This window comes from Brienomyrus brachyistius, chromosome 17, assembly GCF_023856365.1.
Source record: "Brienomyrus brachyistius isolate T26 chromosome 17, BBRACH_0.4, whole genome shotgun sequence".
NCBI classification, from domain to species: Eukaryota; Metazoa; Chordata; class Actinopteri; order Osteoglossiformes; family Mormyridae; genus Brienomyrus; species Brienomyrus brachyistius.
Window position 1 is genome coordinate 16,672,223 of NC_064549.1, and position 23,632 is coordinate 16,695,854.

The window sequence follows — 23,632 nt, forward strand, 5'->3', positions numbered from 1 at the left end:
CCCCATCATGCTCTATAAACACCCATCGGAGCAGCCTACCACGACGGATTTTACCCCATTGAACTGGATCCCCCTGTATCAGGAGCATCGCATCCCTCCTTTGTTACTGACCCCCCCCCCCCCCCCCCAGCAGGCAGGTTCTCTGCTGGGGTGGGGGGGGTGACAGAGCTGCCCCTAAGGCTACCACAAGCCTTTGATTGGCCTTGTGTCACTTTCACAACTTCCAGCTTTATAGCCACAGTTTATGAGCTTGTTTCCTTTGCTTATTGCTGGCAACAAAAGAACAATGAATAAATACCCCCCCCCCCCTTCCCCCACCCCCATAAAGTTCTGCGTTTAACTCATTCTGGTGCTTTCAAGTCTGTAGCCCTAAATAATCTCTGCAGAAAAGCTTTTAAGAAGAGACCAGCTCAATCCCAATTTGTCTGTGTGGTAACTGCTGTCGTTTATAGATAGATTAGTACTTACAAAGGCGATGCCTCTCTTATTTTGTTGCTTAAATTGTTAACTGACAGGCTTACTAGATGTCTCAGTTAAGACCAATGAGATCACATGCAAACAAAACTGCATGTTACCAATGCTGCAATAAAATTAACCAATGGGAGGTACAACACAGACTTCTGAGCACAGGCTTGATTAACTCCAGAAAAAGGTTTTATTCCCCATTTAAAATTATTATCCAGCTAACTTAGGATACTGATTTAAGCTCTGTAGGAAAAAAAACCTGTTTTGTGTGGAATGCAAAATCAATAAGGTCATCATAGTATACAAGTGGACTCAATTTTGGACAAAAGTGTTACATAAGCAGCGTCCAAAATAATAATGAAAACACCCCTAACAAAAGACACCCATTACTTAAAGTCATCCAGTAATCTCCTGATGAGAGAAGAGGCTGAAAATCCAAGTTCAAACACCAGCTAAGGGCCATAGGTCTTCCTGCCTGGCAGAGTCACATCTTTCCTAATTATCAGCAGTGCACCCTGGCCCCCCCTGGCACAACTGACCGGCCAATGCTAAAGAAGCCCCTCAATAACACACATCACGTCAAAACTACGCATGTAAGCCAAGACCCAGAGCGCCAACACCCCGCACAGTCCAACAGGTCGCCGCATTCATTATAGACGATACCTCCAGCTTCCAGCAGGCGATGAAATACTGATTAACAAAACTCAGTCATAAAGCGTTCTGAGATGTAATCATGCAGTCGCACTATTGAAAGCTTAATAACAACTACAATAACAATAATAATAATAATAACTTTACGCTATATATGAGAAGGTACATAAAGAAACTACTGGACTCCGCATTTTCATCTGAATAAAACCATATGTTCAGACAGTAAAAAAGAATAAATTGTGTACCACCAAGTCCTGATATACAGCTAGCATACACCTTTTGCAATACTCCCCCCCCCCCCCCCCCCCCCCCCGTCTACCAAGCAGCATAATAAGAAGCACATGTGAGAGATGTTAGAGAACCCCTGCCCTCCATCCGGCTACCCACAGAGCACTATCAGAAGGATCCCTCTTTCCCCACATGGCCTTAAGTGATGAGTACTAATCCTCAGTGTGGAGGGAGTTATTTTTCACCATTTCTGTTTATTTTCACAGTTAAGGGTTTTACCTTACATACACTTTTGCCTGTTGGTACAAGAATAACTTTAGGTTGCTGAACAACAATTTACAGTCATTCTGAGAGGTTTGGAGTTAAGCAATATAGGTAAACAAGGACGGATGACGAGATCTGAATTTAAACATCCAGGACCCTTTACCCTGGCACTAAAGCATTTCTAAATGCCGTTAATAGTACGGTGGTATGAAAGGCAACTTTTAAATCGTGTATTTTCCATTCATCATTCAGCAAACCACAGTCCCTAGTAATTATCTAGAAGAGATTATTCTGCACATCCAGGCCATGGAAACCAGATGGAAGACGTGTAGCTGCTTACAGTCACTTTGAACAGTGCTTTTTGAAACTTTTACACGCTCTACTGCCTCATGTCATAATGTAATTCATTAAGACGAGATTGTCAGGCTCTTTTTTTAACTTGTTACAAATGCATTATGTTACAAATTATTTTCCATTCAGCAACTTATTGTGTATGCATATAAGACTGTTACAGGTACTTTCGAGTAACACTGTTAAAAAGTTGAATTTCCTGTAATTTTTTTTATCAATGAAAAACAATTCCTATCTCACTGCCATTGAGTCTGGAGTTTGTGTGATGAAAAATACGGTCTTTGATAGCATCGTATCATTTCAAGTTTAGTCTGTTTGCAAGCAGTAAAAATGCAAACATAAACAACTGCAAAAAAGTAACATTTTTAAGACATGACACAAAGTTACTTGGCAGTTTGTTGTGATTCTCTGGGATTGTCAGCAGACACGTATGAATAAGACGGAGACTAAAATTTAAACTTATAATATAGAACGAGCTAACAGAAATAGGTCACTGCCCAGGACCAAACCTCCTCTTGCCCACCGCGAAAATAGAGATACGAAGAAAAACGTACTGACAATCTTCAATTAAGCAGCTCAGAATAATTGGGGTTTGTTACACGTTATTTCAACTTATAAATCTAATTTATTCGCTGTACGTTTATTATCCAAAGAAATATCAAATTAGGCTTTAATCTAGCTGCCAAAAAAATCAGAATAATTCTGCCACTAATTAAAGGTCGCCCAATATTAAATATGTAATCAAGGCAAATTTATCTGGGTGGCTTATTCTTTCCTACATTTCGAAAAACCGAGAGTTTAGAAGTCTCACGTTCAAATGGAGACTCTAAACTCCATCATCGGTTATTTTTAGACAGGCTCACATAACAGCCGTAAAATGAAATTTGAATAGTATTAATACTATGGCCTTAAACTGTTTAATTATATAACCACCAAATTGCAGCGAAATCTTAAGGATAGGGTGTACTTGCCTGAGCACATGTGAAGAAATCCGGCGAAAAGCAAAATTCCCATAAAACTTGCAGACATCATTCCAAAGCTCTCGACTGGGAAAAATACAATCCGCAATTTATTAGTGCAGCAGTATTGACGGCCGGTCCTTCATAATCCTATGTTGAATTTTAAAACCCTATATCCCTATTTCCAAAGCAGAACTGGTACTTGTTTCGACTTATAATTGATGGTGTCCAGATGCAAAAAAATAAAGAGCAGCAAATCCAAATTAGTTGTCCCTTTAAATGGTCAGCAGTCCTTTCAACATAGAAAATAAACATTCGCTATTATTCAAACACTCAAGATGTTGAGGATAAATTATATTATTTATGCTTATCATGTAATGACTAACTTTCACTGCATCGGGACAGTGTTGGGGTTTGTTTTTTTGCTTGTTTAAGAAGTTCAATTGATGCTTGCACCCTGCTACCCCCACAAGCTCGCCATGCCTAGCCTAACTTGCACGCCAGACGGGGCATCTCTGCAGACTGGGAAGGAATCGGTATAAGAAATGTAAAGAAAGTGGTACTCCGGGATAAAGTCAGCCGTGTTAATCCTTAATATGTGCAATGACTTTCTGAAATGAGCTGTGAAAAATTGCTCCTGATTGTACACGTCAATGCTCCCAGTCACATCATCCTGTACCCTTTGACTTTCTCTCTCCTCTTTTTGGATCCCCGGAACTTTTCTGGATTTCGTCGCCCAGATCAGGAGTAATTGCTTGAGATCCAGCAAGGTACATGCATCAGCAATGGACCACACTCACTTCTTCATCTCCTTTATGTTACAGTTCTGTTGCAGTTCCAGTAGCTTTTAGATGATCGATGCTTATTCAAGTTGTATCCACGATATTTAATTGAGTTTCTGGATCCCTCTATGGGCACAAGTGGACCCCTTCACCTCCGGCATGGGGGACTGGAAACAACGGCTCCTCATTCAGTCGAGTTGAAAGGCTCGTGGAATGGTACAGACCACTCCCCCCTCTTCAGTGGCAAACAATGGACTTTTCCAAAGAGGCCGTTTAACCTCTTACGCGCTGGATTCCTTTACGCACTGCAGTCAAACTACCTTCAAAGTGCCGTTTAATGTCATTTTGCTGTACGATATCAAATTCTGAATCCTCTTCATTGTTCCAACAGTATATGAAGCAAAAGATTTGAGGGGGAAAAGTAAAATCCACATTTTTAATAACGTACATTTAATAATGTGTATTTTTTCATATGGAAGTTTTACTTTTATAATGATTGTTTTAATTGTACTCTCCTTAACGCGCACAGTATCGTTGAGTCAAACTGACATTTGGCAGCTGAAAGGTCCCTGAAACCTTAAAACGGTAAAAACTGCAGCCCGTGTCGCCAAGTTGTAGTATAGCGCTGCATAGCCCCGTTCCGTGATATTTCGCGCTGGACTTTAAATCCCAAGTGCAATCCGCTGTAGCAAGATACCATCTTAATCAGTCAATTAAAATTCACTTTAGAGGCGATTAGCCGGGAACGGGGTTTTCCTCTCCCCGCGATCAAAGATTATAATCTGCTTTACAAAGTAAGGTATAAGGTTTATAAACGCAGGGAAGCGTGGCGTTACGCTTATGGCATGGCACTAAGTCGTTTTTTTTGCTTTTACACACCTTTCCGAATACATAAAAGTGCTACAACAACTAAAAGAAAAAAAGAGTGAAAGAACCCTATAATTGACTTTTTTTATTCAATATTCTATATAATTCGCATGCGCCCGGGAATATGCATTTAGGTCAAACGTTTAAATGTAGTATTATTGATTCAATACACATTTAACTAAGGGCATGGATATTATTCTAAATATTTAACGAGCAGGGATGACTCAGTCCCACATAGACTACGGAGATCATAGCTTGCTCGTGTCGGCGGAATCAAAGAAATGCTAATGTACGCAGGACATAATCCTATATGTATGGTTCAGTAAACTGTAGATGGTACATGGTTGTTGATACACATACGCACACACACACACACAGTGGATTATAAACGACGCCACAGTGACCAATTCAGTAATATTTCTGAAATGCTATTTCTGTATACAAGTCGCATTCCAACAAAAATACAAAATTACAGTTTAAATGCTGTAATTTTCTACTTTAGTTCTCCTACGCGCATCGGACTTGCTCACTGTGGTGCGGTTTTACTGCCTGATGCCCGCAGCTCATTACCAGCACAATACCGCCCTCTGCAGGCCACTATCATTTACGAACTGCAGACTTCCGTCTGTAATTCAAGTGCACAAACAATTGTTTAAATGTTTTTTCTCCGTCTGTTACCAGATTATATGAACGTAACCTAAGTGTACATCCATAATACCAATAAAAATGTATTTAATTATAGAGCATTGTGAAATAACAAGGCCTCCATGGTGTCTACGCCTAAGTGCAAGTTTCTCTGACGTTCCGTTTCACTCTGCTGTGACAGGCTGTATACATATGAGTATACAGAATATATCTTGTCTCGCCTTGAGTGGCACCTGTCTTTCTTTGTCTTTTTGCTGAAGTACTGTAGTGTCCTTTCCTATATACCGATCTGCTCTGCCTGTCATGTGTGATTTTTGGAATCATTTTTGCAACATAATTTGTATTTCAGTTAATTTCATGTTAAAATGTCCTTGTTGTGCTTATTCATGAACCTAAAATTAACATCTTTTCTATATGCATGTATGTTTCTTGCACTAGGATCTGGGACAGCCTCTCTCCTTTATTCTTTCCTTCTTTCCTCCATTTTCTTTTCCCACAACAAATATTAAAATTTTCTCCACTCCGCCACTGCTGTGTGGCCAGATCGCTGCCGCTGAAATGAAAGTGGTTCTGCGACACGGGGAGACATGCAGGCTTCCCTCCGCACGCCTCACCAGTGCCTTAAGCAGTTTGACACCAAGATGGGCTACTGGAAACAGGTTAATGTACAGCCTTTAAAAGTCAAGTTGGGAGACATTGACTGAATAACAGTTTTTATTTTAATTATCGAGTTCATCATGACACAGACGCCAGATGCCCTCTAAGCAATCATCATCCTGTTAACACTTATTATACACTATGCTAACGTTAATTATAAGCATGCATGAGACATATCAAGTGGGCTGGATTGGTTCTCCTGGCTTTCTTGTAAAACAGCACCTAAAAATTAGGCATAGGTTCTGGCAGATGTAACCGGTAACCACACAACACAAAAGCAAAGGAGAAGTGCTTTGGCTTCACTGGATCAGCAGATCCCACCCTTAATCCCTCTCTCCCGCCCGATCACATCAGCCTCAGATAATGTGGCTTTATGTTGCTATACTGCATTACAGCATGAGAGAAAACAGGAGGGGAAACAGCAGTGCATGCAACCAGTGGAACAGAACAGCAGGACCCCGGACTACGAAATATCACAGGGCGAGATGTAAGCGCTTGCCGTAAATCTGCTGTGGATGCAGACGTTAGGGCTGTAGGAGGAGGGTGTGTCGGTGTCGAAGGCCTCAGGCTCACCTGCTCTTCTCATGTTTCCCGGTCACCTCATAACTTAAAGGCAGCTCAGAGTCGAAAGAGAGCAATAAATGCTATGTATAATACATAAACATCACTTTCAGTTAAAGCTGAGCTCAAATTTGACCTCTTTGGAGAAACATTTAATGAAAGTGCCTACTGTTGGTGGTTTTTACCTGTATGTCACCAGTGAGAATAATTTGTTAGGCCGCAATAAAGATATTTCATCTCCTTCCTTGACCACATTTTATAATTTTTTTTCTTGCTTTGTAAACCAGAAATGGTGCCAGTTTTGGCAGACATTTAGACTGTGGTTTGAGGGGACATGCCACTCACAGTGTCATGGGGGGGGGGGGGGGGGGGGGGGGGGGGCTGGGAGAGGGCTTTTGAGACCAGTAAAATGTCCACAAGCACAGCTGTGCCTGGCAATGTCGGACCAAACTATTAACCTTCCACACTTTGGTGTGACTGTACTGCGTCTCGAGGCAGCGAACAGGCGCGTCAGCTGACTGGCAGAGAGGTAGCAGAAGGCATGGGCTGGTTTCTACGTTCATTGACAATAACGTTTTAAAGGCTCCTGGACATGAAGCAAACTTTTATTCAAATCTCAGCACAAATACAAATTTAAAGAGCTGCATTAAGTTGGATTAAGTTGAGATGGAAAGTGGATAGAGTAGCTGGTTAGAATTCCCAGAAGAAGCCCATGGGCAAGGAAATATCCAAAGCAAGATATTTTGAAATAGGTAAAAGAAGTGAAATTAGACCTGTAACATTAATCGTCATTCCTATCTCTAAGCCTCATCCATGCATTTTCCATAAGCACTGATTCAGTACAGAGTCGGGGTGAGTGTGGAGCCTCTTCTTGGCACAGAGTAGCAGGCATGGGACACCCTGGCTGGGGGGAAAGTCACAGCGTCCAGAGGAAACTTCCACAATCACGGGGAGAACGAACCAATGATGGGAACCCAACCCATAACTCTGGAATGGAGCCACTGTACCACCCACTCAAGCCAGTCATTTTTAATAGCTTATTAGTTCATTATTTTAAAGTGAAATTATGAAGCATAGCCTGGGATGTAGCCCTTCATTGATGACATTTACCTCTTCACCTGAAGCACATGTCTTTTCAGCATGGGAACAAAGTCCAGTTCCCAGAGGAGGCGAATTTAATGCGTGGGAACACAGATCACAGAGCTGAGGCTAGTTTCAAACCTGAAACCCCGCAGTCACCATGCTGCCTGGCTTCTAGCCCTGTCATGTGAAAGCAAGCAAACAAGCCAGCAGACAGCTTAATGTGTATGGAGGTCAGATGCATCAAAGAGGACAGATCAATCAATCAGACAGTCCAGGGTGACTTAAAGGAGTCCTCGCTTCCTGCGCGTGCTAACAGCAGAAAGACCTTCCCGCCGTGTCAAGGGAACTGTTCTGGAGAGGACCTCAGGAGAGGAATCGGCTGAGAATCGGAGCTAAATCACTCCAAACAGCATCGGCGTGCACCGTATATATTGCCCTGAAATCTCCTAAGGAAACAGGAGCTTATCATATATGGTCTGTGACTGGAAAGACCAGTCGTGCCATGACATGCGACTCCATGACAGATACAGTCACTCCCTCACAGATGTATTTCACTCTAATACAGATTGTTTAACAGGCACAAAAGTGAACTTCCATTCTGTGAGACCAGTTCCTATGAACTGGTAAGTTGGTGCAATTAGTGTCAATCGCGGTATCACCCTAAAGCATCGTCAAGAAAACTACGTTTCCTGAGAGATGCACAATGTGGGGGGGTCTCACTTACTGTCCGGGTTCTGATGACACTTCTGTCCCTGATTGCGGAAACGGCGTAGGGGAAGGGGACCCAGTGTCACCGCCAGCACGTCCCCCCGGTGGCGCTGGCATCGGCGGCCATGGGCACTTTGATGCTTCGTGGGCCAGTTCTTGGTTTGGAGTCCGGTTACCTCCAGCATGACCAGAATGGTTAACAGGAGAGTCTTGGTCTGCATCTCCCAAACATGTATCAGCGAAGTCCACACTTGCTTCGTGAGAAACCCAGCTTACTCAGAATAATCGCAATCTGGAGTTAGTTTGGCATGTTTAGATAGTGCTAGTACTTCTTCGGAGCTAGCTACACCTGCTTTCAGCATCCACCCAGTCCTGCCTCTGCACAGTCAGCGCCCGGCAAAGACCGGAATGCTCACAAGATCCTTCTTGTGCACCTCAATCTGATGAAGACCCACTCTGAGGTTCCCTCCGTCGTGAAAAATCCTCAAACCATGTTGCTCTGAAACAACAACCTTGACAAGGGGATTCATCTGCCCAGTACGGCAGAAAATGGACCAACCACGTCAAACGCCACACAAAATATTGGCTCCTTACTCGCCCACCCACCCCAGCCACACACTCGCCCAGTGATGATCTTGTTAAAATTCAAAGAGAGTTTGGGACAGTGCTTCTTTTTTTGGGGTGATGTTTCTAGTGTGAAAGAGGCCAGCAGACCCCAAGGTTTCCACGCTGAGCTTCTCTTTCAAAGCAAGGGGACCCTCCACAAAGCCCAGACCGCAGCACCGGTGGGGTGGGGGGCAGCAGCAGCGGCTGGGCCCACATTTCATCCCTCTGTCTAAAGCTGTTTAATGGCCTTCATTCATGCCAAATCACCTAACAAAACAAAATGACATAAAACAAAAACATTCCACGAAAAGATGCTTACCATAGAGAGGCGAAACCCCCCCCCACCCCCCACAAAAAGAGCATATGAGAACATTCTTTTTATTTTCTGGAAAGGTCTGCATTTTGCGTTCTGTCTCAGTATCTGTTCTTCTAATTGGAAAAAAATGTAAATACTTTGACAAAACTGACAGCTTTGACTTTGATGACTGTGTTCTTTGTGCTGGATGAAATGTAAAAAAAAATAGTTTCTGTTTATTCAAATTAATGATGCTTTACTATAATTATACACCATACAAGACAAGTTACCTTCTTGTACATACAAATACAAAAATGTTTATTGATCTTTGTGCAGTTCTCAGAAACTTGAGAATTGGTATTTTTATTGAATGCGATCTTATGTGTGGATTCTATTCATGTCAGTATGAAAAGATAGACTATAGAAGTTTTATGTTTTTTTTATTTATTTTGACTCATTCCTGTTACATTCCTTTCATTGCAATCCACACAATCACAAAACACCGAGGAACTGAGCGCACCCCATGTCCATGTGAGCTGTGAACCATGAAGTATGTGCAGAAACCTTGTCTTAAGATAGCGGGGGCCCTTTGAGGTGTCAGGAGGGGCTGAGAGCCCCCACGCCTCACGCTTTGGCCCGCAAGGACGTCTGAAGCTCTTGTGAGAGGAACTTGTATTTATATGTCCAGCAGAAATGGACCATTAGACAGCACTCAGTCAGTCAGAAGTCTTTTCCTAGAAATAATATTTTTAAAGCTACTTCATTCAGCCAAAATCTCTGGACTCCAAGCACTAGAGTTTAGGTTGATACGGGATATTTAAACCACACCAGATTTGCCAATTTTTTTTTTCTTTTTCTCACAGCTAATTGATGATCGTATTCTTAATGTGGCCCATGTGGGCCTCATTTCACAGTTTGGACAGACGGAGTACTTGAAGTTAAAGATGGTCACACATCTGGAGCGAAGCATAAGGAGAAAGAGGAAGTGACCAGCGGGCCGCATGAGGAGATGCAGATGATCTGGCACTCACTGGAGAAGAGCAGCTTGCACTGCGTTGCCAGAACACCTCAGGCATCCACAGCTCTGGGAGTCTCACACATATTCGCCGCAAACACCCAAGACTCCTGAGTCTGACTCACCACATACTCAAGCATCACAGACTGTTTCCTGCCAGTTACACTAGAGCCTTTTGCCACCTTGTAGCCTGTTCATCATCAGAAAGATTCACACCTTTCTCTCCGTAGATGCAGGCTTGGTGGACTGTTCCCTATTAACACCCTTACTGCCTCAACACAGTGACTATACATTATCACTGAGGTCCTCTTCACCTAACTGACCTTACAAAATGAAAGCAATGCAATTATACATGCTCCAAAGACTTGCAATAAAAAAGCACATATAATGTTAGTTAACTTAACTTTTTAGTTAACATATTATTGTTTACCTTTTGGATTGGAACAAATCAACTCAGAAACCTTTGTGATGTCACATCCTGTTGTAAGTAACGTACCAATGAGTACTGGGCCCTGTGATGAAATCTGTCCAGGCCAAAGTGTGAATCCCCTATGAAAAGACTCCATTGTGTATGCATGTGGTCTTTTAGTGGGCTTCCCTGGTAACATTGTGTGGTGGTACCACTTCTGAGGGTCAGTCACACTAACGGTCATACGGACCGGGCCCAAACTTTTGTGTTTACCAACACAAATCCATCAGTCTGCTGGATGGGCCCAGGCATTTGAATTGAATGAAGGAAAACACAATATTGTATTAATAAGTGACATAGGAAAAGTAGGTCAGTAGGGGGTACAAAAAAGAGAAAGGACTAAAGAAAAAATACAAAAAAGTGCTGTGAAGGACTTCCAACTTCCCGCTATAAGGCCAGTAAAACAGTATGAAATGTAACAGAAAAGACACAGAGATTCCCCGAGGAGTGGGGGTCATTGGAACAGATCTGCACATGTTTTATCATTCAGGGGGTGCCCCCATGCATGACGCCCGCAGAGAAGCATGACAAAAAAGGGCAAACGGGGAGAAAGAGGATGCGAGGAGCAGTGAAAGGGTTTCCAGTGCCAAGCCGACACGCACAGAGAGGGAAACGCTGGTGGGATTCGGCATTTCTGCCCTCATGCACCCTCTCATTCTCGCTCTCGGTCCCTCAGCCGCCCCTGACAGGCCGTCGGTCTCGCCTGTTCGCACGTTAGCATCTGCCGTGTGTGACCCCAGTCTGCCGAGGTCCACGTTTGCTTTGTTTCCACACTCCATTCTAACAACAGGGCTGTGAGCCAGGACCATTCTGGGGGAGGGACTGAGGGCAGAATGGTGCATAACAAGGACAGGATGCTGCACAGTGGCCAGCTTTGAGACGACATGCGTACAACTGCTGTACCATCTTAAGCAGGTTTCTCAGCGAAGTTCAGGATCTTAGTTCCCGATTCCAAGTTCCTGGGGTTTCTTGACCGGGAACTTTTGTATTTCTTTTGTATTCCTGGGTACTTTTGGGGGCCGCTTTGCCATCACACAACAGCAACTATAACCTTTTCCGTAGGTTCGTATGTTAAACTTCACATGTAATTCTATAGGAAAGGAAACTATACCATCATCCCAAAACAAGAGAGAATGAACATCCTTATTCTTATGAGTATCCTTATCTGTCAAAATTTCCACTATAAAAGATGGCAGGAAATTCTGGGAACTTTTACACTGAATTGCGAAGATCGAAAATTCTGAGCCAGAAATATGCAGATGCAAGCAAAAAAACAAAAAAATCTCACAGATGCATTTAATGTAATTAAGATACAGCAATAATTCCATCTACTCCAGATCTGCTCCACTACTTCCCTCTCTAGTCCACGCATTTATGCATAACTTCCAAGTTAGTGTCAATGCAGAATGTTAGTGTCAAAAAAAGTTTTTTTGCAAAGTCACCATCACTATAAACTTAAACAGAGTAGGAACTAAGAAAATGACCAGGAACTATCTTCCAGGAAATACAGCAGGGCCAAGTTCCTGTGGTGGGAAATTGACAGATGTTTCTGATTCCTAAAAAAGTTCCTGTGGTGGGACTTTAGACCCTTCTTATTTTTTTTTACTTATTTAAAGATCACTATATGATTGTTTCAGTGTGGCTGGGTGGGGCGGGTGGGGTGCTCACTGCATTCTCCATAGTTCAACTGAAATAAAAAAAGAAAACTTTATGACACAACTGAGCGATTAATGCTTTATAGTCACAACCATCTCATCTTTCAAAGATAGTAACAAGTTAGGTGCACTGTCACACTACATTTCCTTAATTGGTTAACTGACTGGATCCCCGCCTTGTGCCCGTAGCCTCAGGGATAGGCTCTGGACCCCCCCCCCCCCCCCCCCGACCCTGAATAGGATAAATGATTTCAGTAAATGGATGGTTGGATGGATGGGTTAATTGACTGCAAATAGTTTAATTAATGTGTCTTGGAGTAATCACAACCTAAAAAAAAGCTTTTGATTTCTGGATTAATTTTAACATTGTAGCTATCAGAATGATCTTTCGTTTTTTAATTCCAAAAAATGCATCTTTATATATATGTACAGTCAAATCTGGATACTGACTTTTAATTCTTTTGTCTCTATTTTAGCTGTTATTCACCTTATAGTAAAAGGTCTTGAGGCAATGGAGCAATAAATATCAAATATTGTAATTACTAAGAAAGGTGTTCAATATCTCCTCAGATTTTAAACTCTTCTTCTTCTGCTTTGATAACAATATTGCAGACTCGCATTCTTTCAACCGGCTTCCAGACATAGCCACTTGGAATGCTTCTCCAACAGTCCAGAAGAAGTTTCCACAAGTCCACAAGGATTGCTATCTAGTTGAAAAACAATTGATTTTCAGTCGGTGTGTCCAGAGTTACACGTATATCGCTTGTGCCCTGCTAGACCTTTGTAATTGCAGCAGAAGAGGAGCCTCTTACAAGAAAAAAATTTAAAGTTTTTTAATGTTAGATTAGACTTCAAACTCCAGATGTGTGCATGTTCACAGGAAAAATAGCATATAGTTGATACAGGTCATTGAAAAACTATTGACAGTCTCTATTTTACATTTCAGCACTAATCAGTACAGGAGTACCATACTCCAATTCTCAACAAATAGCTTCCTTTAGAGGGCCATGTCAACAGACCTAATAGCTCAGCTACTTGGAGTGTCAGACTTAGGTTTCATGTTACTGTTTTCATGCTGTCTGCAGCTCAGAATTCCAGATGAACCACAACAAAAGAGGGTGGACCAGCTGGTCCTGATTAGCCAATGAGGGGCAGGCATCTCTTGGCCGCACATCTGCTTTGAGGCCGTCACAGCAAGGTGACGGAAACCTGTCGAATTCTTTGCGGACGTGGTCTAACAGATGACTGAGCAGTTCTGTCTCATGGCTCGGGAGGCGCCTTGTCCCAGCCGCCCATCAGGCTCCTTCAGGCGTTTGGTGCCCTGGCTGCTGTCTCTCAGCCGAGAGGAGTGCTTCCACTCCTGGGGGTTCAGCTCCCTTCTCTGTAACAAAGCCCATCCCCAAGAAGCTTCTAATAGGGACACCGGAGCCCATCTGGGAAATGGACTAAACCGGGAGCCTCCTTCCCTCCCTTCTTTACTGCTGACCTGAAAGCAGATGTGCAGTTTTGTAACGTACAGAGGTGGATAGTTCAGGTCCAGAAAGTAACAACCTCAACCAAGATTTTGTTTCAAGCTCCAGTTGAGTAATAAGAGTCACAATCACAGAAGACTCGCCTTGTTGGTTGAAACAAAATCTCGGTTTGGATTTTTTGGACACTGTCTTTGAGCCACCCCCACCCCCCCCCACCCACAGTGCTTTAAGACCGTGGTCCAGGATTGGCAGGATTCATAACCTGAGGAGGCCTCATCATGCTGTGACTGTTTGCTCTCTTTACGTCTCTCCTTCCTTTTCTCTGTCGTTCCCCCTTCCCCCCCCCTCCCCCACTGCTGTCTCCCTCTTAGATGTAATCAGGTGCCAAAACAAATGGTACAGTGTGATGGGTTATGAAAAAATACTCTCTGTTGCCAAAGCAGCCCCAGTGACGTGCAGCCGTGTTGTGGATTAAATGACTGTATGGCTTCCATATCCAGGCATGTCAGCTTCTGCAAGCGTCTCTCCCACATACATGACTGACAGGATAGAGGCACAAGTCAGTCATGCTAATGCTACGCTGATACCTTATACCAGGAAAGTAACAACTGCAAGCAGTTTGGATGTGCAGCAGGCCTGGTGTGCTAATAATGCTATAATGAGCCAGTACTTCATTGTTCATCCATACATCTTTTGTCCAGTGAGGCTGGAATCTGTCCCAGGAAGCGCTGGACCCAAGGCAGGGAGAGCTGCAGGCACTCAGAGCAATCCAGGGGAATCAGTTCACCTAACTGCAGATTTTCAGACTGTAGGAGGAAACTGAAGTGATTGGGAGAAACAGAGAGACGCCACGTACACTGCAGACACACCAGCCGGGGGGGTAGGGTGGGGAGGGGATTCAAGCTAAGCCCCCAGTGCACGGCGACACCTGATAATGGCAGTGCCACGCTGAGGCTAAGGCGTGTCTTTGGGCAGAAAGACTACACTACTGTGCATGGGGCTCCGCTTTCACCGCGGCTTAAAGACACGCAGATGAAAGAGGGCAGGTAAGAAGGAGGAAATTGGCTGCCATTCAGAGTTACTTCAGACTCTTTATTTAATAGCTTAACCTGGAATGGCTCCCCCAGCCTCTCCTTCTCCTCATTGTCTCGGGTGAAAGTGGAGGCGTGGGATTTTAAATTATAAAATAAAAACACACAAAACAGTTTATACCATCCCTGCCCCATGGTCTCAACGTTACCTATACTGTGCATCTGAAAAGCTGCTAGTGGAATCCTTTACAAGGTATTCAGAATGCTCAGACCAGCTCCTTCACAGCCCTGAATAACACATATTCTCTTTTCTAAACGGATAGCCCCCTTACATGGGGTGGGGGGGGGGGTGTTGCCTTTGATATTATCCCTCTCTGAACTCCAGCAATACTTCAAGGCCGAGAAGCAGCTCATCAGAGTCCATGTCTCCGTTGTCAGACTCCTGCCCAAACCGAGTTCACCTCACGTGGACGAACAAAGACACAAAGAGTGCTGACCGGCAAGCATTCTCCCAGAATCCTTTGTGTCTCTGTCAGTCACTCCTAAAATACGCTGTATGCCTCAGACCTTCAAAGTCCTAATGTAAAAATCCTCTCATTAGACTTTCAAATCAGACACGTTACATAGGAGGCACAGAGCAGTTCGCCGCCTCCGTTCCGGATATGTCCTTTTATCTGGCGTCTTTGTTCATAAAGAGGGAAACGCACTGGCGGTAGTGAGAATCTCCAAATCGACAGCAGTGTCAATAACGCCCAGTTAACCCCCCCCCACCCGGAGAGCTTACAGCCCCATACCCTGAAGACCCACCGCTCTCCCTGGCCTGTGTTATGAAGAGCACAGCCGTCCGACAGGCGCAAGGCACCATATGGACAATCAGCCAGAGCACAAAGGCAGGCCCCCGGTGGCAGAGGGTGGAAGTGAGGGTGATTTACAATTCAGAGAGGAAACACAGGGATTACCCAGGAGGTCCAGCCTTTTTGAATGGGGGGGGGGGGGGGGTTACTTGGCTGCAGAAGGCTCAGGCTAAATTTCCTCCTTCCATAATAATCACAATAATTACGATGATAAAGCCGACTCTATTCTGTTCACGACACACTCCAGACGGAACAGAGTCACCCCCCCAGATTGTCTTTCTCTTTGACCCTCTTGTCGTACCCTAATCCCTCTTTACCCCCCCCACCTGTGATTCATTTCCCTCACTTGACTAACTTGGCCGCTTCTGTAAGTGCTGTATGGTGGGAAGCAGAGCAGCGGTATCCGTGAATGAGAGGTGGAGATACAGAGCGCCACTTGGAGCATGAAGGCCGAACCTAGGGCCGGGAAGCCGCCCGAACCCGGGGCCCAAAAGGCCTCGTCACTCCCTGGGAGACGTCCGAGCTTGGGGACCAGGAAGCCGCCCGAACCCGGGGCCCAAAAGGCCTTGTCACTCCCTGGGAGACGTCCGAGCTTGGGGACCAGGAAGCCACCCGAACCCGGGGCCCAAAAAGTCTCATCTCGTCAGGCTGCTTTCTGCACAGGGAGCAGGTTTTCAGGTTCAGGGAGCCCTGGCGCAGGGGGGCAGAGCACCTGGGACACCCCCACGGTCTCTTGAGGATAATGGAAGCAGTGCTGCTTCTCCTGCATGACAAGGCCATGTGCCAGCAGCTCAGGATCACAGATCGCGTCTAAATATTCATGACAACCCAAAGTGCACGTTCACTTCTGGCTACCCAGATAAACCCCGGGGTGGGGGCCGGGGGGTAGCACAGGAGTCGACATTCAGTGTCCTATTATTATGCCATGTCTGCATCGCTACACCCCTTTCGTGGCCTGGTTGTATTTCATGGACACACTGTGCTTCTCCGCAAGGCAGGCGTGCTCTCACACACAGGCCTCGACGTCCTAAGCCCCATTTCATAGAATTTTATTTCTGTACGAAAAGGGGAAAATGAAACAAAAGCCAGAAGCTTTGTGAAGCCGGATGATTAATGTGGACTGAGAGAGAGGAGCTAGGCGCAGTGAGTCTGGGGAATCCGCATTCTCATTGCACTGTACCTGTACTATGGCATGGGGGCAAGATATTATGCCTAAGTGAGATTTACAGTACCTGTAGAAGGACACAGGTAAAAGCACCACTGACAGTCAGCCTAACAGGTGGAACAATCTGCACACACCTGAACTCCTAGCTGCATGTAAATAGTACGTTTGAATGATGCCAAAGGGAGGCCACAGTCAAAGACCCCAGATTGGGGTTCACCTATACTACAGTCAAGGCCGAAATCATCAGAATTATTCCAGAAAATGCTCCACCATTGCTCCCAGAAAATTGTTGCAATGAGAAATGTTTTGGTATACAGATGTTTATTTCCTTTTTGTGTATTGGATCAACCCAAAAAAAAAACAGACAAAATTTGCATTGGAACTCCAAAAACTGGGCATTTTTGGACATTTTTGGCACCTTTTCAAGATTGTGGGTAAATCGTTTTATTTCAAGCATATAGCAATTACACCTGAAGCCAGTTAAAATGGAGAAAATTTGACTCAACCTCTCTGTTGTGTGTCTTTGTGTGCCACACTAAGCATGGAGAACAACAAGAAGAGCAGAGAATTGTCTGAGGACTTGAGAACAAAAATTGTGGAAAAATATCAACAATCTCCAGAGATCTTCATGTTCCTTTATCCACTGTGCGCAACATAATCAAGAAGTTCACAACACATGGCACTATAGCTAATCCCCCTGGATATGGACGTAAGACAAAAATTGATAAAAGACTTCAACGAAGGATCGTCCAAATGGTGGTTAAACAGCCCCAACCAACTTCTAAGCAAATTCAAGCTGTTCTGCAGACTCAGGGTTCAACAGTGTCAGCTTGAACTATCTGTCCACATCTGAATGAAATGAAATGCTATGGCACGAGACACAGAAAGACCTCAATGCTGACAAAGAAACATAAAAAAGCCAGACTGGAGTTTGCCAAAATGTACTTGAGGAAGCCAAAATCCTTCTGGGAGAACATCTTGTGGACCGATGAAACCAAGGTCGAGCTTTTTGGTAAAGCTCATCATTCTACTGTTTACAGAAAACAGAATGAGGCCTATGTGGCGTTTTTAGGGGAGGAAGCAGCGAGGGATATGGAAATGGACAACCCGACTACGCCACTCTGGGGATTTCACCCAGAGAATTAAAGTACAGGAGTTGGCAACCCGCTCCAATATAAAAGGACACAGATTCGTAATCACCATAGGGGAGACCTGAAGACCATGAACACTGCCTTTATTAGGCTGCTGTTTAGTTTGCACTCAAAAGGAAAAAAAGAAACCAAACAGCAAACAAATAACTCAAATCATGTTAAAACACTCCATTCGCACGAAAAGAAACCCAAACCCGGCAGCCGTTATGGGAAGGGGAATGGGAGGCGAACCCTCAGAAAGTACTCCAAGGGGTCATCGCATCACATGGCGTAAGTACATCCACCCAGGGGGGGTGGGCCAAAAAGGCAAAGCGGACACACAGCGCTGTATCGCCCCGACCTGCCGCCCCAAAACAGATCCTCACCGCCCAGCACCAAACCTCCCCAACGGCGCCCCACAGTTTACATCCAACAAACTAACATTAATACTTAAAAACTAATTAAACACAAAACAAAAACATCCAGGCAAAACAGCAGCAATTGTAGTGGCTTAGTATCCCGCCGGTTGTCTGGCTCACGTCGGTCCGGGAACACTCCAAGTCGCGATCCACTAGCAGATCACACGCGGTATTAAAAGGGAAACCTTAAATGCGGGAGCAACCGCAAGTGGCTAGATATACCGAGCCCTCGCAACTGTAAAGAAATATACCGAAAAGCACATTGCAACCACCCATACAGCAAGCAAACGACACCGTCCACTGGTACCCTACCTGCAGCGTTGGATATACCCACAACTTTTAAAAAAAAGGAGATACTGGCGCACGGAGTGTCACGTCACCGGTTACAGAGCAGTCCCGCACGCAACCACAACCGGATCTTATATACGCACGCTGGCCACAACAATTAATCAAGTTGATGAAATTACTATGCCCCAACAAGATCGCACCCTCCAGCTCCACCTCACTACAGCTACAAAGAAAAGAACACAGTACCTACAGTCAACCATGGTGGAGGTTCTAAGATGTTTTGGAAATGTTTTGCTGCCTCTTGCTCACAGTGAAGGCATCATGAAATCTGAAGACTACCAAAATATTTTGAGGCGCAATGTAGGGCCCAGTGTCAGAAATGTGGTTCTGTATCAGAGGTCATTAGTCTTCCAACAGGACAATGACCCCAAACATACCTCTAAAAGCATCCAGAAATGGTTGAAGACAAAGCGCTGAAGAGTTCTGAAGTGGTCAGCAATGATTCCGGATCCAAATCCAATTGAATAATTATGGAGAGACATCAAAATTACTGTTGGGAGAAGGCACCCTTCACATCTCAGAGACCTTGAGCAGTTAACAAAAGAAGAGTGGTCAAAAATTGCAGTTGAGAGGTGAAACAAGCTTGTTGATGGTTATAGGTAGCAACTGATTTCAGTTGTTTTTTCCAAAGGGCGTGCAACCAAATATTAAGTTGAGGGTGCCAATAATTTTGTCCGGCCGAGATTTTCAGTTTTGTGTGAAGTGGTGTGAAAATAAGCTTTTTTTCTCTGTTCCAATGCAAATAAAGGAAATAAACATGTGTATACCAAAACATTTATAATTGTAACAATTCTCTGGGAGAAATGGTGCATTTTATGGGAAAATTCCAGGGGTGCCGATAATTTCGGCAATGACTGTATAGACAGACAAGTCTTACTATTCATTGCTGAATAATTTCTTTATCACCACACCCAGTATATCAGGAGATCTTTGCTGATTCTTCTGCTGACCCCATTAATCATATACAGCCTTGCATTCCCATTTGGGGCCAGAACCCCATATCCCCCTGTCTCGCTAATGTAACTGTCCATCAAATTCATTATTGCATGCATTCTGTATCACGAGTTATATATGTACAGTGGGTCATTATGAACATGGGCTGGCAGAGCTGCATATTCTTCTGCACCTGTTACACTAAGGCGAAACACCCGCCAACTTCCCACTACGTCAGCTGTCTCTCGATCATTTTTTATTATTTACTATAGACCTGGGACGTAAATGCGATCAGGAGTGACTCGATCAAGCATAACTCGACGTAAGACTGTAAATCAGTTTCAAATATTATAAGGGAATCGATGGCATAATATAATGAAATCTATTCTTTTTCATGGTGTTATTCCACAATATTAGTTCTATGAAAAATTATCACGGTACTTCATATATATAACCAATTCAATATTCAATATAAATGAAATAATCATCGTCTCTCATGGGAAATAAAACAGACTATAATTTCCCCGTGTCTAACTTTCCACTCAAAGGTAAACATTTACACAGGGTGTCCATTGTTCATTATTTTCTTATATACACTCACCCCCAGTGAGAGGGTTTGAGATCTAAGGTTGAGTGAGACCAGCATCCCATAGCCAACTCACTTTACACTGGCATCTGGCAGAGTAATGCTGAGTTCCCGCCCTGGCGGGGCCCATGTGGGCCACTTCAGGACCCTGACGGGGTCTGTAGCCTCTTTGTTCCGTCAGTAACCAGATGAAGCAGCACGACACATCAGCTTCACGACGGATTCAGTGTCTGGGCCAGTCAATGTCCCTCCCTCGCCTGGGCATGGGGATTAGATGACTGGATTAAAGATGAATTTCGGGAGGTGTCCTTTAAATTCTAATGATGCAGCAGACGGACAGGTTCGCCAAATGCCCCCTCTTTCACCCCGGTAAAATACGGTCTAATTGGTGCGCTTTGCCAGCAATGCACTCCCCGAAATACCAAGCTGGATCTTCAAAGGTGTGGAGGTCTGAAGGGCCCTCGACTGCTGCCAAGTCGCCCCTTCAGCCCAAGAGCTCGACACGCATTAGCTGAACATCTCACTGATTCAGCGTTGCCCAGTCCTTCTCTGCAGGGTTTTATTACCTGAAGTGGCGATCAGAGCAATGCCGGTCACCTTGGCGCTCTCACGACTTTCTGATGTTATTCAAACAAATCAGCACCACCCTGCAGCCCCACCTAAATGAATGGATGCAGTAACCATGCAGTTCTCCTCTCTACCTCCTTGAACCCTTCCTGCTCTCACATAGTTTTCTCAAACGTGTAGCTGTTTCATTGGCTCCCTCTCCTTTCCGAGGCCGGATGCAGCTGAGAATTGTGCTTCGTCATTGCAGTGGAAAGTGGTGTGGTGGTGCCCCCCCCTTCCCCCCCCCTCCCCCCACACACACACACCCCTGGGAATGGGAGCAGGCTAAGTTAAAGCAGGCATACCCGTGGAACTGTTTGCAGTCAGACCCTCTCCCCTGCTTGTTCATCAAACCAGAGCCCCCCCACCCACCTACCCCAACAGCCCCCCATGACCTTTTCCTGCTCCACACCTCTCTACTGCACATCCAAACAGCATGACCTGCTAATAAAAAAATCTCCCGAGAGGCAGCAGAAGGCTTTACTCTCCCACAGCTCTCGCCTTACGGTGCCGCGCCCCGCAGGTGACGCGCTCCAAAGCAGAGGCCCCCCAGCCCGGCTCATATCCACAACAGCGCGGCCATTGTTTCCGGTGTAAGCAGTGCCGGGCTTCACTGCAGTATGCAAAGGAGGAGGAAGAGGAGCTGGGAGACCCGCTCACGGCACTGACACGAGAGCTCTGCTGCAAACACCAGCTACGCACCATGTCGCCTCCATTACGGGTCATAACGGGTCAACATGCATGATCCACACATGCTGACGCGCTCATATGAACTGTCAATAATCTCACTTTGCTGCCACTTCTCCTGGTGCAGCTCACAGCCAATTTTAATAACATGCCTTTTAATATGTCAACGGGATTTTTAAGTAAACACCCATCCAGAGTGATGCACAGCACTTAATTTGTCAGTGTTGCCTGTTTATGGGAACAAGTATTTTTACCACAGTGAAGCCTTTCTCATGGACAAGGCATCACAGACTCTCCGGGACCTTGAGACTATGAGTCTTTTCATCATCTATGATACATAATCAAGAAAACAAAAGCAAAGCCTGCATCCGTATAGATCTTAGCAAACTTTAACAAAGATACGATTAATTCTTCCCCTTTTAATAGGTGATATAAAAAGAGGCGATTCAGGGGATGTCACACATATTCTGTGCCAACTGTCTGGTTAAGGCTTTCATTGAAATTGACCAAAACACTAAGGATGCCGGGACGCCTTCATCAATGATAAAACAGACGTATAAGACATGTCCGTAAATTTTTGAAATACGCATATAAACATTGGCATTTATAAATCATTATAACTGAACAATGAGCATTCTAATGAATACACAGTGTACTTGCAGCTCAGTGTACTGGCAACAGTGAACTTTCTTCCTACTGAATGTCTGGGATCTTTTTCTGGCGCACACTATAATTTCTTCTAGAAGCTACAATGCAGTGAGCCCCCTGTCGTGTATTGAATCGAAGGAGAATGCTCTGAATGTAGCGTGAGGACCAGGCCGGTCCGCAGCTGGAGAAGGAGAGAGCGGCAGCCCTACCTGTGTAGCCCAGCGAGTTGTCGTCATCATGCTCAGAGGTGGGGGCGGCTGTGACACTTGCACCGGCCCCGTCCTGCCTGACCGCGTCTGTTGGAGACAGCAGCACAGCCCCTGAGACCTGGGCTTCCACAAACACAGTGGTCCCTCTGAAGCCCACAGAGATGCAGCACAGAAAGAGGGCCAGCAGGGTGCGGCCTGGGCGTGAGCCCTCCACCCTGGGGCCCCGCTGCAGCCGAGATCCAGGCGACCTCGCCATCCCACCCGAGATTACACCACGGAGCACGGAAAGCAGCCTGCTGAGGGGAAGGAGGCTGTTGATCCCCACTCAGCTGGGGGACCCTCTAGGCTGCAGGTAGCTGACAGGTGGAAGTCCGGAACTCAGAGAGATGGACGTGAGGTCCGGTAATCCTGCTGCTGGGGCACCCGGAGTCACATGTGAGCCTACGCCTTGACGAGATACACAGCAGCAGAGCCCCCTTTCTGGGGCAGCATATGGACTTGATGGGGCACAGGGGGTGGGAAGACTGGACGGGGTCGGGAGAGTGGCTGAGGGGGCAGGCCAATTCCCCACCAATTTAGCTACGTCACTGTCCCATCAACACACACACAGACACACACACACACTCTTTATTGTGGAGTGTTGGAGGAGACTTCATCATTGTGCCTCACCTTGGATGGGAGACTGACTGTTGGCCGAGTGGGGGGGGGGCAGATTAGTATGGCTGAAGAAAGGAGGAACAGTGGGGGCCATGGGAAGAAATGAAGGCACTGAAGGGAGTAACTGCCCCCTCAATAGATGGGGGTGGGATAAATCAAGGGGGCTCACGCCCACTTTCATTGTGGGACAATGATGGGGGGTTAATTGGGGTTCGGAGTGGGGTTCATGCACTGGGGGGGGCGGGGTTTCATGAAAGCCCATGTAAACTGGGCAGAGGAGAGAGTGCTGCCCTGCCGGGGATGGTGAGGGACAGATAGACACAATGTGTCTCTGGCGGGGGGGGGGGCTTTCCCACAGAACACTGTGTTTTTGGAGGGTGGGGGTTAGGGTTAGGATACTCTGTGCTGCACAAACTTTAACACCGTTTTAAAGACACAGACTCTGAAAAGGCGATAAGCCAATTCAATGAGGTCGCCTTGGAGATCATTGTGGGGAGGCTGGAAGTGAACACATCTCCCTCCGTCTGGGACACTGTAATGACAATTTAACCCTCATGAGATAATAGCAATTTGCTGGGGAGATATAATTATAATTACCGCATTTGCCTCTTCATATGAGGCCTGTC

The 23,632-nt window shown here is 45.3% G+C and overlaps 1 protein-coding gene across 3 annotated transcripts in view; it reads right to left on the reverse strand.

Moving 5' to 3' along the window:
• robo1 (roundabout, axon guidance receptor, homolog 1 (Drosophila)) overlaps positions 1-23,632 on the reverse strand; it is a 262,844-nt gene that overhangs the window by 143,831 nt on the left and 95,381 nt on the right. For 2 of the 3 annotated variants that reach the window (XM_048980726.1, XM_048980727.1), the window contains one exon: positions 22,350-22,436. In XM_048980726.1, the coding sequence (XP_048836683.1) occupies positions 22,350-22,436 (87 nt within the window). Of the gene's footprint in view, positions 1-2,930; positions 4,187-22,349; positions 22,437-23,632 lie in introns of those variants that run through there. The other variant, XM_048980728.1, reaches the window with a different exon arrangement.